At 41.5% G+C, this 17,587-nt stretch overlaps 3 protein-coding genes across 3 annotated transcripts; 1 reads left to right on the top strand and 2 right to left on the bottom strand.

Moving 5' to 3' along the window:
- The first annotated feature begins 237 nt into the window (after positions 1-237).
- On the top strand, positions 238-3,206 carry LOC135672990 (phenylalanine ammonia-lyase-like). Its single transcript, XM_065181613.1, has 2 exons — positions 238-695; positions 1,248-3,206. The coding sequence occupies exons 1-2, from the start codon at positions 319-321 to the stop codon at positions 2,998-3,000; spliced, it is 2,130 nt and encodes a 709-aa protein (XP_065037685.1). The 5' UTR covers positions 238-318; the 3' UTR covers positions 3,001-3,206.
- A 6,256-nt stretch (positions 3,207-9,462) lies between these two features.
- LOC135672989 (phosphoenolpyruvate carboxylase kinase 2-like) lies at positions 9,463-10,917 on the bottom strand. The gene is made up of 2 exons (XM_065181612.1): positions 10,034-10,917; positions 9,463-9,840 (listed from the first exon to the last, which is right to left on the bottom strand). The coding sequence occupies exons 1-2, from the start codon at positions 10,836-10,838 to the stop codon at positions 9,731-9,733; spliced, it is 915 nt and encodes a 304-aa protein (XP_065037684.1). The 5' UTR covers positions 10,839-10,917; the 3' UTR covers positions 9,463-9,730.
- A 4,858-nt stretch (positions 10,918-15,775) lies between these two features.
- On the bottom strand, positions 15,776-17,223 carry LOC135672988 (phosphoenolpyruvate carboxylase kinase 2-like). Its single transcript, XM_065181611.1, has 2 exons — positions 16,356-17,223; positions 15,776-16,161 (listed from the first exon to the last, which is right to left on the bottom strand). Exons 1-2 carry the CDS (start codon positions 17,158-17,160, stop codon positions 16,052-16,054), a joined length of 915 nt encoding a protein of 304 aa, XP_065037683.1. The 5' UTR covers positions 17,161-17,223; the 3' UTR covers positions 15,776-16,051.
- Positions 17,224-17,587: the final 364 nt, after the last annotated feature.

The following is a 17,587-nucleotide window of genomic DNA, read 5'->3' as shown; positions in this document are numbered from 1 at the left end:
ATATATTATCCTTTTGACATGCTAAATTATATATATATATATATATATATATATATATATATCACAGAATAACACAGTGTGTGGGCTGCATCAATCCTGTTGTCCACGTGTCATTCATCCGCAACGTGTAGGACCTGCTGATCCGGCCGGCCACAGCGCTGCCCAACTACCCCTCCCTCCACCAACCACCTCCAACTAAACTCTATATAAACCCTCCCTCGGGCGTCTGCTCTCTCAGGGAAAAGGAAGCAACAATCGCATCTCCACCTCCACATCTTTTTCCCCTCGAAGCCCTTTGCTACCTCCTCCTAATACCTGATGGAGTTCGAGCGCAACGGCCACCACGCGAACGGCGGACTGTGCATCAAGGACCCCTTGAACTGGGCAGCGGCGGCCGAGGCGCTGACCGGGAGCCACCTCGATGAGGTCAAGAAGATGGTGGCGGAGTCCCGCCAGCCTCTCGTGAGCCTGGAGGGCACCACGCTCAAGATCGCCCACGTGGCGGCCGTGGCCGGGCAATCGGGGGCGAGGGTGGAGCTGTCGGAGTCGGCGAGGGGCCGGGTGCGGGCCAGCAGCGACTGGGTGATGGACAGCATGACCAAAGGTACCGATAGCTATGGGGTCACCACAGGGTTCGGTGCAACTTCTCACAGGAGGACCAAGCAAGGAGGCGCCCTTCAGAAGGAGCTCATCAGGTGATTGCTTATTGCCTCCCTTATTTCAAGCAGTCGTCGGTAGATTATGGGAGGTGGCCGTGGATTGTTGGGAGCAACTTTTGTTTGCACCCCATGAAGTCCTAGTTTGGTTTGGTAGGTAAGGAAGGCATATTTAAGGAGAGTATAGTAAGAGCAAGTGCGTGGCCTCATCACTTTAATGGATGAGTGCTCCCTGAGACAAAAGTCAGCAGGTTTGGCATTCGCGCGTTCCAGGCAACAAACTCAGCCCACCGACTGAAGACAAAGTGCCAAAACATGCATTTCCTCCCAGCTTTCTCCAAGCTTGGCAATATATTTCAGTTTTGGATCACTCTAAATGAGGTCTTGAGAATAGATGCATGATATATTACATTTCAACTTATGATAGATGCATGAAATATAATAGATGCATGATATATTATATTTCAACTTATGATCACTCTAAAGGAGGTCTTGAGAATCTTCAAGTACTGGTTGTTCTTCGGATTGAAATCGAAATCTTATGAGCTGTTGTGCTATAACGGGCTCACACGGATTCTTCTTGTGTTGCAGGTTCCTCAATGCCGGAATCTTCGGCTCCGGCAGTGATCAATCGGGGCACACGTTGCCGCCGCCTGCGACAAGGGCGGCCATGCTCGTCCGGATCAATACCCTCCTCCAGGGTTACTCCGGAATCCGGTTCGAGATCCTGGAAGCCATCACCAGCCTCCTCAATTCCAACATCAGCCCCTGCCTCCCTCTCCGCGGCACCATCACCGCTTCCGGTGATCTCGTCCCCTTGTCCTACATTGCTGGCATTCTCACCGGCCGGCCAAACTCGAAGGCCATTAGTCCAGCCGGGGAGGCAATCGACGCGGCTGAGGCCTTCCGCCTCGCCGGAATCCCCCACGGGTTCTTCGAGCTGCAGCCCAAAGAAGGCCTTGCGCTCGTGAACGGCACCGCTGTCGGTTCCGGCCTGGCCTCCATGGTCCTCTTCGACGCCAACATCCTCGCCGTCCTCTCCGAGGTTCTCTCTGCCATCTTTTGCGAGGTGATGCAAGGCAAGCCAGAGTTCACCGACCACCTCACCCACAAGCTGAAGCACCACCCGGGCCAAATCGAAGCCGCCGCTATCATGGAGCACGTCCTCGAGGGCAGCTCCTACATGAAGATGGCGAAGAAGCTCCATGAGCAAGACCCGCTCCAGAAGCCAAAGCAGGACCGCTACGCCCTCCGCACCTCACCGCAGTGGCTCGGCCCCCAGATCGAAGTCATCCGGTCGTCCACGAAGTCCATCGAACGTGAGATCAACTCGGTGAACGACAACCCCCTCATTGACGTCTCCCGGAACAAGGCCTTGCACGGTGGCAACTTCCAGGGGACCCCGATCGGTGTCTCCATGGACAACACCCGCTTAGCCATTGCTGCCATCGGCAAACTCATGTTCGCACAGTTCTCAGAGCTCGTCAACGACTTCTACAACAATGGGCTCCCCTCGAACCTTTCCGGTGGAAGAAACCCGAGCTTGGACTACGGCTTCAAAGGCGCAGAGATCGCGATGGCGGCTTACTGCTCCGAGCTCCAGTTCCTGGCAAACCCAGTGACCAACCATGTTCAGAGTGCAGAGCAGCACAACCAGGATGTGAACTCCTTGGGACTGATCTCCTCCAGGAAGACAGCCGAGGCAGTAGACATCCTGAAGCTCATGTCCACAACATACTTAGTCGCGCTCTGCCAAGCCATCGACTTGAGGCACTTGGAGGAGAATCTGAAGAACGCCGTAAAGAACACCGTGATCCAGGTGGCGAAAAAGACCCTGACGACCGGTGTGAACGGGGAGCTACACCCATCCAGGTTCTGCGAGAAGGATCTGATCACGATCATCGATCGGGAACATGTCTTTAGCTACGTCGACGACCCATGCAGCTCCACGTACCCTCTGATGCAGAAGCTAAGGCAGGTGCTCGTGGAGCATGCACTGAACAACGGAGAGAAGGAGAAGGACCCGAACACCTCCATCTTCCAAAAGATCACTGCCTTCGAGGAAGAGCTCAAGGCTGCCCTGCCGAAAGAAGTGGAGGCAGCAAGAGCGGCGGTGGAGAATGGCAACGCGGCGACCGCAAACCGGATCGAGGAGTGCAGATCGTATCCTCTGTATAGATTTGTGAGAGCAGAGCTAAGCACGGGATACCTCACGGGGGAGAAGGTGCGGTCGCCGGGCGAGGATTTCGACAAGATCTTTGCGGCCATCAACAAAGGGATGGTGATCGATCCCCTTCTCGAGTGCCTCAAGGAATGGAACGGTGCTCCCCTACCCATATGCTAAGATATAGATCACATGGAGATGGAGGTTTATACCTTACCACAGTACTAGTTGGTGATGTAGTTGCACTAGCAACAGCAGGCATGAGACGTCCAAGTTCTGCTGCTGCTTCTGCTTTCGCATGTTCTTTCTTCGTCTTCCCCATATTATTCCAGTTGTGTGTGCTTATGCATGAATAATTGCAACATATTTACTGAAGCTGTTAATTACGTATTGGTAAGAATTCTATAGGAATTGTCCTTAGCAATATACAAATCAAAGGTTTCCAACATGATAATATATGGTGCTTGAGGATTCTTTTCCAAAGACAACATGGCTAGCCGACATGAACGGAGGCCGATGACAGAACTCAAAAGTCTTCTTTATTAATTGCCTTAGCTTTGTAAGATCAAGTTATTTGCTACTGACTAAATTTAACTTCTTTATTAAAGATTTCAGACTAAATCTTTAACAAAGATCAAGTTATTTGCTTCACAATAGTTGCACAAACGGTGAAGTAACCCCCTTTTGTTTTGAACATTCATATAAAATCTTACATCGTATGTACTCTTGGCAAAACAACTTTCTGTCCCCCCAAGCTGATAGAATCACTTTAATCAGCTTTATCGTCAACTCAATCCCCATACATTCGCACTTGGTGTCATATGAATGTCGACTATTATTATCGATAAAATTGAACACATCATCAAATGCTTTCTTTGGCATGCATTACATTTCTTGGAATATTGGCACTTTGGCCAAGCAACTTGGGGGATTGGGGGTACACAGTATGCAGCTAACTAAAGTTGGCCTCTATGCTAAAAGGGTTCGAAGATATCTATGTCAAGATAACAGTCTTTGGTTCCAGCAAATAAAAGCAAAATGCGGTGACCATTTACCTTGCTGCCTTATAAGCCTTGTAGTATCGGTTGGGCTTGGCATCTCTTCCTTGATTCAATATGATATTTCTAAGTTAATTGGGAATGGGACATCTATTTATGTTGTTGAAGACAACTGGCTTTGTCATATTCCTTCAGCTAGAATGCCCATTTTTCTTAACACTACTAATCGGATTATCTTGGGTTTCGATCTTATATCTAATGGTTATTGGGGTAAGGACAATCTTCTTTTTTTTTGGCCTCATTTTCACTTATCAAATATTAGCGATTGACGTTTCTTCCCAACCATATGATGATGAATGGGCATGGAAAATAAATTCTAATGATCTCACTTTTTCTTAATCTATTTATCTCTTTTTTTTTCTTTCTTTCTTTCTGATCTCTACTCCTCCTGTTGACCTTTGGGAGGAGTGGCGTGAGTTATGGATGTAAGAATAAATATTTTAATCATGTTATTTTTTAAAAAAAATAATATAAAAAAATAAATTTAAATAACAATAGAATGTATATCTTTTAATATCATTAAAAAATCTTTATTTGCTCTGAAAATATGTTTTGTAATTCAGTCAACAGGTAGCAATAGCACGTATCTATAAAATAAACTAGACTCTTATTTTCTCTAATTTGGTCATTCATAAGATCATTATAAATTATGAAAATAGAGACTAAGGGGAGAGTAAATTAGTTTGGATAAATGAGTAAATCCATAATCTATCTTGTATCTTATCACGTGATGAATCCATACGAGGTCTTATCTATTTATAGATAAAAGTAGAGAATTTTGGATAAGTAATTAGGAAGATTTCTTTCATTAAAATCATATTCTAAGGAATCCTATCATAAATAAACTCTATTTCTATTAGTTGATAATCATAATCAAATCAAATTTATAATATATCTTATTAATTAAATAGAACCACATAATATAATATTCTTCATGTAATGCATTAATTAGTAATATATAATTAAAATTAAATTAATAAATAAAAAATTATTTAAAAATAATATTACCTAATTGAATTGTGAACATTTTAAAAAGTATTTTATATTGATTATAAATTTTATAAAATAAGCTAATAAATTTAATAAATTTTATAATACTATATTAAGTTTGGCTACTAATACGAGTTATAACGATTATATGTCATTAATGTCATGCTCTCTTTTATATACAATAATACTATAATCTTTCTTAATATAATCTATAATGACTCTTACAATTTATCTTATCAAGATAATCTTGTTATTATATTCAATTATGATATACATATATATAAATATAAACATGATGATAAAAATAAATTATTAATAAAATAAGTAAGAAAAATATTAATAATAGTATCTACTTTATACACCACCTTATTTTGTATGAGTTAGGCACAAACCTCATTCCAATAATATATTTCTTAAATATTTTAGATTATAAAGCTTTAGTAAATAAAATAGTAATCATTAAAGTAGTGCTTAGGATCTCAATTGACACTTATTTATTTTTAGACTATTTATCTAACCATTAAGTACTTCATCTTGCTTAGAATCACTAGAGTACTTATTATTTTTAGATTAAAAAATTACTCTAGTATTATCATAAAATATCTTCGGCTTGACAATTAAATTAACTACACTAGGTAAAATTTCACAATCATGAAACTTAATATGTAGTCTTAAGGCATGTCACAAATTCAACTTCATTATTGATGATGTAATAAATAATTAGTTTATAGTTTTTTAAGAAATTATCTCTCTAGCTAACATTAATGTAAATCTTAAAATGGACTTTGAGGTAATTTGCTAAATTAGCATATCAATATCTCATCATTTTATTTATTTTTTAAATATTTTATTCTTGGATTACTTTGGTATTTACCTAGTATTCTAATTATAAAATTAATATATGGTGTCAATAGATTTGAACATATAATTGACTTTCAATTAAGTATGTATAAAAAATATTTTTCATTTAATTTCTTTCTAAGTCATTCTTAGAACACTAACTTTGACTGAATTTTTTACCTATAGTAATAAGTGTATTATTAGTTGAAAATAATTGCATACTAAATCTCTCAAAGACTTGATCAATATCCTTAAATATTTCTAAATTTTTGAGACAGTTTTAATAATCTTTAATATATATCCCTTAATATCTCAATACTAATAACATAAACTATTTCATTCATATCAATCATTTGAAAATTCTTAATAAAAAATATTTTAGTTTTATATAATAAATCGATATTACTATTGATAAGCAAAATATCATCTACATATGAGACTAATATAATAAACTTACTCTTATTGATTTTCAGATATATACACTTATTAATAGTATTTTTCTTATATTCGAATGAAGTAATAGTATTATGAAACTTTATATATCGAAACTTATTTTAGGTCATAAATGAATTTCTTATGTTTGTAAACCCAACTTTCCTTTCCGTTACCTGCAAATCATTCGGTTTATTATAGATAGATTTTCTCTATTGAGAGAATATTATTTTCACATTCATCTGATATAATTCAATATCATAATCAACTACAATCCTCAATAATTTTTTTTTAACTATAGAAAAATCTTGTTATAGTTAATGTCTTCTTTCTTAGAAAAATATTTGGTCATAAGTCTGACTTTATATTATTTAATATTATCATTTGAGTTACATTTTACATTAAAGACCCATTAACATTTGTCTATTTTACAGTTATTAGGTAATTCAATAAGTTCTTGGATCTATGGATTTTAGCTATTCCTTCACTGCATTCCATCTTTTATAATCACTACTTTTCATATCTTACAAGGGGTTTCTTTTAATTCTTATGTTATAATATATTTTTTTAAGATATACCATATAATTATTAGAAAAAATAGTTTTCTTTTTCCATTGTGATCTTCTCAAAACTATTGTTTATGATTATTTTACAAGATCATTAGTAGACACATGAATATCATATGAGAATTTATTAATATTATTATATTATTCATCCTTATCAATTCATTCCGTGATTTGAGGAACAACTTCTTGAATAGGATATAATAAAGAAGCATTAACCTATATTTCCTATATATTAAAATTAATCTTTTACTATTTTTCACTTACTATTATTATCATTTTTAGAAATTTTGTATTATCATATTCTACTATCCTTATACTATGATTAGGGTAATAAAATTTGCTTCCCTTAAATTTTTTAGATAATCAATAAAATACTTAAAATAATTTTTGGATCTAATTTTTTTCATATGAATTAAAAAAATTTATCTCTACAAGACAATTCCAAATATGTATATGTCTCAACTTGAGTTTTCTACTAATTCATAATTTAAATTGGGTTGATAGAACTAACTTACTAGGAACCTTACTTAAGATATATATAGTTATCATAATGCTTCATGCTACATCGACTTCTAATCATATCCATCAGAGTATGACTTTAACTTTTAATAATATTATTTTGTCATGACACATTTAGTAAGACTTACTAAGTATAAAATCTTTTTTAAAAGAATATGACAAAAGGATTAGGATTTTGACCTAACTCATCATATCTGTCATAAAATATATTACTTTTGTCAGATTTAATAATTTTAACTTTTTAATCTAATTATCTTTTAACTTTATTTTTATACACATCAAAAGTATCAATAGTTTGAAACTTTTTATATATTAGATATACACAGTTATATCTTAATAGGTCATCTATAAATATAATAAAATATCTTAATAGGTCATCAAAGTCACAAAGTCAGATATGTTTTGCTAATTATGCCTTGATCATGCACTTTACAGAAGGTGTTTTTAACTCTTAAGTAATACATGACCATACTTTTAGGGAAATTATTTGTTTTCTAAAGTGTAAAGAGAAATTATATCTTGAATTGCAGTTCATCCATTTTCTATTGATGTACTAAGTAATGCTGGGAACAGTTGAGTAAAGGATATTTCAATTCTACTTTTTAATTTTGCTATTCTTTAAATGGTGGGTTTTGTCTATGCACCCAAGCCCTCTTTTAATTGGGTGAATAGTTGGCACTTGGCAGCACCAAACATTATTTTGTTTTCCCTGGAGCTTTTTGTGTTAATCTTAAGTTGATAAGAGGGAGAACTATGTGTTGTGTGTAATGCAGTCAGCTATCATTCACTCAAGTGCTCACTCTTGGTGAGAGGTAAACATTTAGTTATGTCTAAGATTTGAATTCTTAATGTTTTAAGTATGTGTACTTGAAATTTGTGTCCAGTCTATTCATTCACCTTTTCCCCTTAGTTTTCAGCCACATCTTTTGCACTGTGAGAAGCTCCAGTGATCTTGACGCATGCAGACATGAAAATTTCTACCATATGGCTTTCTTTCTTTATAATACGACCTTTATGAGCGTGATCAGTGATGTCATCGGTTCAGCATTAACAGTGAGATGAAGGAAAGAATGAACATGGACAGATCGGGTCGCAGATGCAAGAAATCATTGGGGCTAAACTATTTTTTTTACAGATCTTGGTGGCTTGTATTTATTCGGAAGAAGACGTTGATGTATACAAGGAAGAAGAAGGAGAAGAAGAAACAAGGAACGAGATATGATTGTTTATGGAGCAGGTAGTGCGTACGTGTGAGAGGATTCCCCCACCACCTGGAAGGGATGAGATGGAGAAAGAACGGTACTGCATCTGAAGGGGAGCTCAGCCCCATTCTTTGTATGTGTCAGCATATTTTAGTTGTCATCATCATATGATGATAGCATATCACCAAGTTCTTCTAATCCGAGCTTGCAATAATGGGCATGAATCATGATGGCACATACTCCACAGGATATCATCTGGAGCTTCATAATAATTCAATTATTTTTACTTAATTATATAATATATAATCCAAAGCCCTTATCTTGAATTCATTCATGGATGGTATGTGTCGGACAGTTTGGTAGTTTGAAGCAACATGTCTTGTTAGGTACTACGTAACACCATGTGCTCTCCTTTGTCTCCGCTCGACAGAATGGCATGGCATGGCAAGGCGAAACCACATTGACGTCATCCTGCTGTGAGGTGCTATCTGCATTATGAGCCACTGAGAAAGCAAGGCACATACAATTTCCACTGGCGGACAAGAAACAGGTGTACCAATCGCATGCGGCAGACACTCTACAGCATCTGGTTTTGGAGACTTAATCCTGTGGGCAGAACAGATATCTGTCCCATTAATTGTTTAGTCGTTCAACTGCCACCCAATTCAATAATCACGATTTAATTTTGATTCTAAAAAATAATACTAATACAAATGTGTCAATGCGACGAGGATTTGAATGGAGACCGCCTGTGGACTGCCACTGGAAACGCATGCGCGGTGACAGCCCGGCATGATTTGACATGGAATATTAGGCCCGGTGCCGTCATTACCAATGCATCGATAGACGTGCCCAAAGGTCTCCCGCATGCGGGGGTGGGGGAAGCCCCAGTTTTGTGTTGCGGTGTGTAGTAAGTCGACAGCAGAATTATTGAGAGTAAACAAAGGGCCCAACGACAACCAACAGGACAGCATGGGCAGGAGTCGCAGTCCTGTTGTAATGGCACATTACGAATGTAAGAGACGGCAGCTATCAGGTAGGAAAGGGTTCTCTTTATTTTTATACAAGCAGATAAAGGAGATGCAAATTCTCACGTCTTCCTCCTCTTCATACGTCCCGACGTCAACGAGTCAAACAGACGAGTAGAAGGAACATCACACGACGTATGGGGGGAGGCTTTACATTTTTATGTACACTCCAGTGGAGAGGAATTCTCACACATCTCTCGATCTCATCGGTTCTAAAATCGAACCAAGTGACTGTAAATGAAAACAAGATATGCCGTATTTGTACACGGTATGCGCTATGCGCAGAGCCCAAGCAGCGAGCCTTCCGGCCTCTCCATGGACAGTGAAAGATCCCGGGTTGTCCCCTCCACCGGACTCATCCCTCCGTTTAAAATCCAAGGATGCCCTGGTCATCAACAAAGAATCATCACTGCGTTAAAATCCCTAAATCTGAACAAAAAATGAGTTCTTGGCAGAAAGAAAGATCCAGAAACAGAACGATTAGAATCAAATAAATCAACAGTAGGATTCGACAACACGACGGTCTGGTACTGAAATCAAATGGGATAGAATCGATCAAGATGAACAGGACAACTTACCGAGGATTTGTTCGGCGGAAAGCCTTCTTGCGACGTCCCTGCAGAGCATCCGCCGCATCAGGTCCTTGGCCGCCGGCGACAACGAGCGGAAGACCCTCGACGGGAACCTCAGGTTGGCCCTGGCCACCGCCTCGAATGTCTCCACCGCCGTGTCCCCGTAGAACGGGGGCGCCCCGCCGGAAAGCATCATGTACATCACCACCCCCACGCTCCACACGTCCACCTTCTCCCCGTACGCCCGACCCGCCACCACCTCCAGCGCCACGTACCACGGTGTCCCCACCAGCCCCCTCATCGGCGCCCATTCCCCGTCCGCATCGAGGAAGCACTGAGCTGACCCGAAGTCGGCCAGCTTGAGGTGGCCCAGCGCGTCGAAGAGCACGTTGTCCGGCTTCACGTCCCGGTGCGCTACCCCCCGTCGGTGGCAGCCAGCTAGGGCCTCCGCAAGCGCCTCCACCACAGCTGCCGCCTCCGGCTCGGGGAACGGCGTCCCCCCCCGGGCGGCGATCCGGTCGCAGAGGTCGGGGCCCTCTAGGAGCTCCACCACTAGGTGCACCCAGTGGTCATCCTCGTATGCGTCGTGGATCTGCGTCGCGTAGGGGTTTCCGGCAGCAGCGACGCCGTGGACCTTGGCCTCCCGCGCCGCACACTCACGGTCGACGGAGTCCGCGAGGAGCCGCTTATCGACCGACTTCACCGCAAACTCCTCCCCCGTGGCCACCGACCGACACCGCCGCACTACCCCAAAGCGCCCCCGCCCGATCTCGCCTCCGATCTCGTAGTCCCTCGTCAATGCCTCGCCCATAGCGCGTCGATCCGATCTGAACAATCTAGAATTCCCGTCTCCACTCTCTCACCACCTCCCTCTTTTGCCATTGAATTCCAGTGTCGCTTGGAATATTTATAGATAGATAGGGAAACCCTACGACCCGGACGGCGGATTCCATGGTTCTTCTAATCGGACGGTTGAACAGAATCTTAACTTCTCCTGTGTTGTATGTTTTCTTCGGGCCGACGGCATCCTCTTCTCCCATCACAAAGTTACCCTTAACCATACCGCATAATTACTGACATCAGGTGGAGCGGACAAAGCAACTTATTCATAGATAAGCTATTGCATTCTTAGTTTTTGTATTCGGTAAGTGAATTGGGCCCGTCCGATTCAACTTCGCCGGATGCTTTAGGAACTATGGGGTTATAGTGGTTTTTAGCTGGTACTCGATTATTATTGAGCCGTGGCACTGGGCCCACCGTTTCGATTGGGTGATTTGGACTCTTTCGGTGATCACCTCGCCAACCGGCACCGTCGGATCGGATGGTTCGCCAATAATGCGCCGCAATGGACGGTCAGCTGTTGCTTGAATAGGCCCGGGCTGGGGACCGGGAAAAGGAAACGTTACTTTTTGTGGGAGGGTATTCGGCTGTCCCTGTCGGTAGACGTACAATTGGGATAGCAAACCAATTGGAAGATTACACGTGTAAAAAGCTTGGAGACAAGAACCAATGGGAGAGCAGGTTGACGATCGAACTGGACTACTGCGATTGCCGTATTAAATAAGGAAGAAAGGGACTGGGCGAGGCGTGAAGTGGACTGCGATTTCCACTGAGTTATCGTGTTCGCGTAGGTGATAAGCGGTTGTCGTTTGACCGTTCCGGATGGGCTGCCCGCGGCTCCCCCCATTGTTGGAGAAATAATAGGCACGGTGGCTTATCGTGTCCAACAATTGAATTAAAAATAGATCATGTCATGTCAGGATCTTTGAGATTCGTGTCGAAGTTGATCTTCTGTAAAAGTCCAATAAAGGCTGGACTCGATCAAAATATTTTGACTTTCTAATTCCATATTCTTTTTCTTGCTATTTTTTTTTCTTATAATATTTTAACTAAAAATATACAACTTGACACACACACATACATATATATATATATATATATATATATATATATATATATATATATATATATATATATGAGAGAGAGAGAGAGAGAGAATTTCTCACTATCACGCAAGATAAATGAGCTCCTTCCTGCACTCTATTGTGCACCGATCTGTGGCAGAATAGAGAGCGTTGCTTTCATCCGGCAGCCAAACCAAGGACAATTATTCCTTCAAGACATAGTCGTTGTAACACGGTGGCAGGAGCACGTGATAAGGTCCCAAATATCTGCACCGATCTGTGGACCTTTTCTATGTCGTTCCAAACAAGCAGGATATGGAGGGGCCATGAAATGGAACGGCCAGCTACCAAAGCCCCAAAGCCATCGTGTTGGAGCACACTCACGCCTGCAGCCATCATTTCTGCTCCCTACCTTTCTTACCTCTATCAGCACATCTACTCTACGCCTGCCCAATGATGCATTCCTTGAGCTGTTGTTTATCCTTTCGTTTTCTGAGTTCAGATAAGATTATGATGTTGGGATTTGAGAGGGAGAGAGAGAGAGAGAGAGAGAGTCAGGGAAGGAACTTATTCCTCACAGTTGCTTTGGCTTATCCATTGTGTTGTCTTCAGCTTGAGGAACTTGAACCTGACATCTCAAACTATTATAGCATCAAGTACTGATCACCATACATATTGGCCTTGTTTTCTTCATCAACATCCAAATCATGAATCCGCCTTAATAATTATTATAAAGAAGAATCAGATTTAGCAGTGCAATAGTTTGGCTATAGCACTGGCTATGATTGTGGAAGATAAGAAGCGAACCATTTGGAAGAACGTTTCTTTCGGTCATTCCGGATCAGTAAAGTACAATAAAAGTGGCTTTCTTTGTCCAATAAATAAATAAGTTGCTTTGTATTAGCCAATGTTTAATGGTCACCTCATAGAAGACGACAGCTCATGTGACTCTACCTATTTATTCCTAATCCTACTTTCTCTTTACCAAACAATATTTAATGATCGTTTTCTTTGAGTCATGTTCTAGGGATTCCATCGTGAGGTATCTCAAAGCTAAGCCATCTCATTGGAATGATAAGCTAATTAGATTTTGGTTCTCTCTCTCTCTCTCTCTCTCTCTCTCTCTCTCTCTCTTCTTTGCTCTTTGAGGTTCTACAAGTTTGGCAATGGTCGCCAACGATGCAAACAAGTAATTACATCTACCTTTAATCAACGACGCAATAATTTAACTAATTAATCAACTTTCTTTTTGTGATTGAATGCTAAAAATTAGACCACCGAAGGAAAAGAATTAAATAATACACCATATTTAATGCATGTCAGATAAGTTAGATCAAAATCATATCAAACATCATATATATTCTTTTATCTACTTTTCATATCATATGTCGTATTATATACATATTTTTTTTATTCAAAATAAAAATAAAAATTATTATGAAACTCAAATAAATCAAGAGAACCAATCTTATCCTTGATCGACTTAAATGTCATCCCATATGTCAAATCATAAATTTATCAATGAGATGTAAACCTATGATAAGAAAACTATCAAGATTCTAACCTAAAATTAAAATTATATATAATAAATATTAATACTCAATCACATATGTCTCATGTCAACACTGCATTATTATGCATCATTAAGAAAAACCAATACATGATTCATGATTTTTGATACATGGAAAATAATAAAATAATAAATCATTTTAACTATTTCATAATACATGAAATAATAAAATAATAACATCACATATCAATAAAAAAAATTAATACTTTAAATACAAGATTCATCATAATTAAATAACTCATTAAATAGTAAAAATTTTAACAGCTTGACAACATTAAGCCATTCATACTTCACGTTAAATAAATACTTAGGCAGATGCATGAGTTATGAATATTCATTAATTAATTACTTAATAAGACTAAGAATGTGTGGTTGAAATTTGTGTTCAGTCTATTCATTGACCATTTTTGCTTAGCTTTCATCCACATCCTTTGCAATTTACTGTGAGTTGGCAAGCCATTTCCTGATTACATTGCTTCACATTTTCCTGTTGGCATTAGGACAATGCATGAAACAATGATATATATATATATATGTATATATAAGCTGTTCATAGCAATCACATAAAAGTTGTGGATATAAAGATAGGATCGGAAAGAAATAAATTAACTTATTTACCCCCAATAAAAATTAAGATTTTATAGATATGCTACAACAAATGCAATTATTGGTTTAGTCAAACAAAATAAGGTGATTTGGAGTTGTAGTACAATTCAACATAGAAAACAGTTCTTGTCAAATAATTGTTGCCTGCATTATCCATGCACTGTGAGGAGCAGCTCCAGTGATTTTGACGCATGAGGACATGAACTTTTCTTCCATATCGCTTTCTTTATAATCCGACCTTTGTGAGCGTGATCACTGATGTCATCGGTTCAGCATAACCAGTGAGATGGAGGAAAGAGTAAACACGGACAGATTGGGTTACAGATGCAAGAAATCAATGGGGCAAAACTATTTTTTTGCAGATATCGGTGGCATGAATTTATTCGGAAGAAGATGTTGATGTATGTAGAACGAAGAAGAAGGAACGAGATATGCTTGTTTATGGAGCAAGTAGTGTGAATGTGAGAGAGGATTCCGCCACCACCTGGAAGGGATGAGATGGAGAACGAGATATGCTTGTTTAATTGTCATCATATGATGATAGCATATCACCAAGTTCTTCTCATTCGAGCTTGCAATAATGCGGGCATGAATCATGACACATACTCCACAGGAATCATCTGGACCTTCCCAACTGTGGATTGAAGCACTGAAGTAGAACATGGTTTGATTTCTAGGATAAGCAACTCGTGATGATCTAAATTGCTACAAGTGTCGGATGCGTGGGATTCATGATCTTACCCCCAGCAGGACTTCACCTCATGGTGGATAAGCCATCATTCGCCACTAAAATGAAACCGTGCGCGAATGGTGGTACAACGCGTGCTCCAACAGTGTCACCATATCATTGATTCCTCCAATTCGAGTGTTTCACGCAACTCACCACTGCATCAAAAGTGTGTCCACATCAGACCCCACTAAAACTCATGAGTTAATATGAATTATTTTTCATAATAATTCAATTATTATTTTTACTTATTATTTAATATATAACCACAGGTCCTTATCTTGAATACTTCGGGATGGTATCTGTTCGACAGTTTGGCAGTTTGAGGCAGCAGGTACTGCGGAACACCATGTGGTCTCCTTTGTCTCCACTCGACAGAACGGCATGGGCAAGGCAAATCCACATTGATGTCATCCTCCCGTGAGGTGCTATCTGCATTACGAGCCACTGAGAAAGCAAGGCACATGCAATTTCCACTGCCAGACAAGAAGCAGGAGTCCCAATTGCATGCGGCAGACACTCTACAGCATCTGGTTTTGGAGACTATACTGTGGGCTTGAGATCTGTTCCACTAATAGTTTAGTCGTTCAACTGCAACCCAATTCAATAATCACGGTTTAATATCGATTCCCAAAAATAATCCTAATGCAAATGTGTCAATGCGACGAGGCTTTGAATGGAGACCGCCTGTGGACTGCCACAGGAAACGCATGCGCCGTGCCAGCCCGTCATGATTTGACGTGAGAATCTTGCGCGGAGCCGTCATTAACAATGCATTGATAGACACTGCGGGGTAGGGGGAAGTCACTTTTCTGTTGCGGTGTGTAGTAAGTCGACAGCAGAATTATTGAGAGTAAACAAAGGGCCCAACGACAACCAACCGGACAACATGGGCAGGGCACATACGAATGCAGAGACGGGAGGAAATAAGAGACCGCAGCTATCAGGTAGGAAAGGATACACTTAATTTTTATACAAGCAGATACAAAAGATGCAAATTCTCACATATCTTCTTCCTCTCCATACATCTCCACGCCAACGAGTCAAACAGACGAGTAGAAGGAACATCCCACGAGGGATGGGGAGGCTTTACATTTTTATGTACACTCCGGTGGAGGAAACCTCATCATCTCTTATCTCATCGGTTCTAAAACCTTCTTCGAACGAAAGTGACCGTAGAAGAAAACAAAATATGCCGTATTCGTACACGGTATGCGCTATGCGCAGAGCCCAAGCAGCGAGCCTTCCGGGCTCTCCATGGACAGTGATGGATCCCGGCTTGGTCCCTCCACCGGACTCATCCCTCCACTTAAAATCCAAGGATGCCCTGGTTATCAACAAAGAATCGTCACTACGTTAAAATCCCTATATCTGAATAAAGAAATGAGTTCTTGGCGAAAAGAAAGATGCAGAAACAGAGTAACTAGAATCAAAGAAATCAACAATAGGATCGAACAACAAGACCGTCTGATACTGAAATCAAATGGGATAGAATCGATCAAGATGAACAGTACAACTTACCGAGGATTTGTTCGGCGGAAAACCTTCTTGCGACGTCCCTGCAGAGCATCCGCCGCATCAGGTCCTTGGCCGCCGGCGACAACGAGCGGAAGACCCTCGACGGGAACCTCAGGTTGGCCCTGGCCACCGCCTCGAAGGTCTCCGCCGCTGTGTCCCCGTAGAACGGGGGCGCTCCGCCGGAAAGCATCATGTACATCACCACCCCCACGCTCCACACGTCCACCTTCTCCCCGTACTCCCGACCAGCCACCACCTCCGGCGCCACGTACCACGGTGTTCCCACCAGCCCACTCATCGGCGCCCATTCCCCGTCTGCATCGAGGAAGCACTGAGCTGACCCGAAGTCGGCCAGCTTGAGGTGGCCCAGCGCGTCGAAGAGCACGTTGTCCGGCTTCACGTCCCGGTGCGCTACCCCCCGTCGGTGGCAGCCAGCTAGGGCCTCCGCAAGCGCCTCCACCACAGCTGCCGCTTCCGGCTCGGGGAACGGTGTCCCCCCGCGGGCGGCGATCCGGTCGCAGAGGTCGGGGCCGTCGAGGAGCTCCACCACTAGGTGCACCCAGTGGTCATCCTCATATGCGTCGTAGATCTGCGCCGCGTAGGGGTTCCGGGCAGCAGCGAGGCCGTGGACCTTGGCCTCCCGCGCCGCACACTCGCGGTCGACGGAGTCCGCGAGAAGCCGCTTATCGACCGACTTCACCGCAAACTCCTCCCCCGTGGCCACCGACCGACACCGCCGCACCACCCCAAATCGCCCCCGCCCGATCTCCGCCCCGATCTCGTAGTCCCTCATCAATGCCTCGCCCATAGAGCTTCGATCCGATCTCAACAATCTAGAATTCCCCACTGCTCTCTCTCTCCCCACTCCCTCTTTTGCCACTAAATTCCAGTGGAGCTTAGAATATTTATAAACAGAAAGGGATCCGCATCTCACGACCGACGACGTGGACGGCGGATTCCATGGATCTTCTAATCGGACGGTTGAACAGAATCTTAACATCCCCTGTTTCTCTCAATTTTCTTTGGGCCGATGGGCGTCCTCTTCTCCCATCACCAAGTTTACCCTTAACTGTACCTCAAAATTACTGACATCAGGTGGAGCGGACGCAGCAACTTATTCATAGATAAGCTATGGTATTGTTAGCTTTTGTGTTAGGTAAAGTTCCAGTAGTTTATGTATCGTTATGCTCTGTTTAAGGCGACGGATGGAGCCTACCCTATACACTAAGTTAATT

This window comes from Musa acuminata, chromosome BXJ1-5 (assembly GCF_036884655.1).
Source record: "Musa acuminata AAA Group cultivar baxijiao chromosome BXJ1-5, Cavendish_Baxijiao_AAA, whole genome shotgun sequence".
Lineage (NCBI taxonomy): Eukaryota > Viridiplantae > Streptophyta > Magnoliopsida > Zingiberales > Musaceae > Musa > Musa acuminata.
This window is presented reverse-complemented; position numbering and strand designations above follow the sequence as displayed.

Coding starts and splice junctions, on each gene's coding strand:
- LOC135672990 (XM_065181613.1), top strand. CDS start 319: ATGGAGTTCGAGCGCAACGGCCACCACGCGAACGGCGGACTGTGCATC. Junction 696..1,247: donor CTTCAGAAGGAGCTCATCAG/GTGATTGCTTAT, acceptor CTTGTGTTGCAG/GTTCCTCAATGCCGGAATCT.
- LOC135672989 (XM_065181612.1), bottom strand. CDS start 10,838: ATGGGCGAGGCATTGACGAGGGACTACGAGATCGGAGGCGAGATCGGG. Junction 9,841..10,033: donor TTCCGCCGAACAAATCCTCG/GTAAGTTGTCCT, acceptor GTTGATGACCAG/GGCATCCTTGGATTTTAAAC.
- LOC135672988 (XM_065181611.1), bottom strand. CDS start 17,160: ATGGGCGAGGCATTGATGAGGGACTACGAGATCGGGGCGGAGATCGGG. Junction 16,162..16,355: donor TTCCGCCGAACAAATCCTCG/GTAAGTTGTACT, acceptor GTTGATAACCAG/GGCATCCTTGGATTTTAAGT.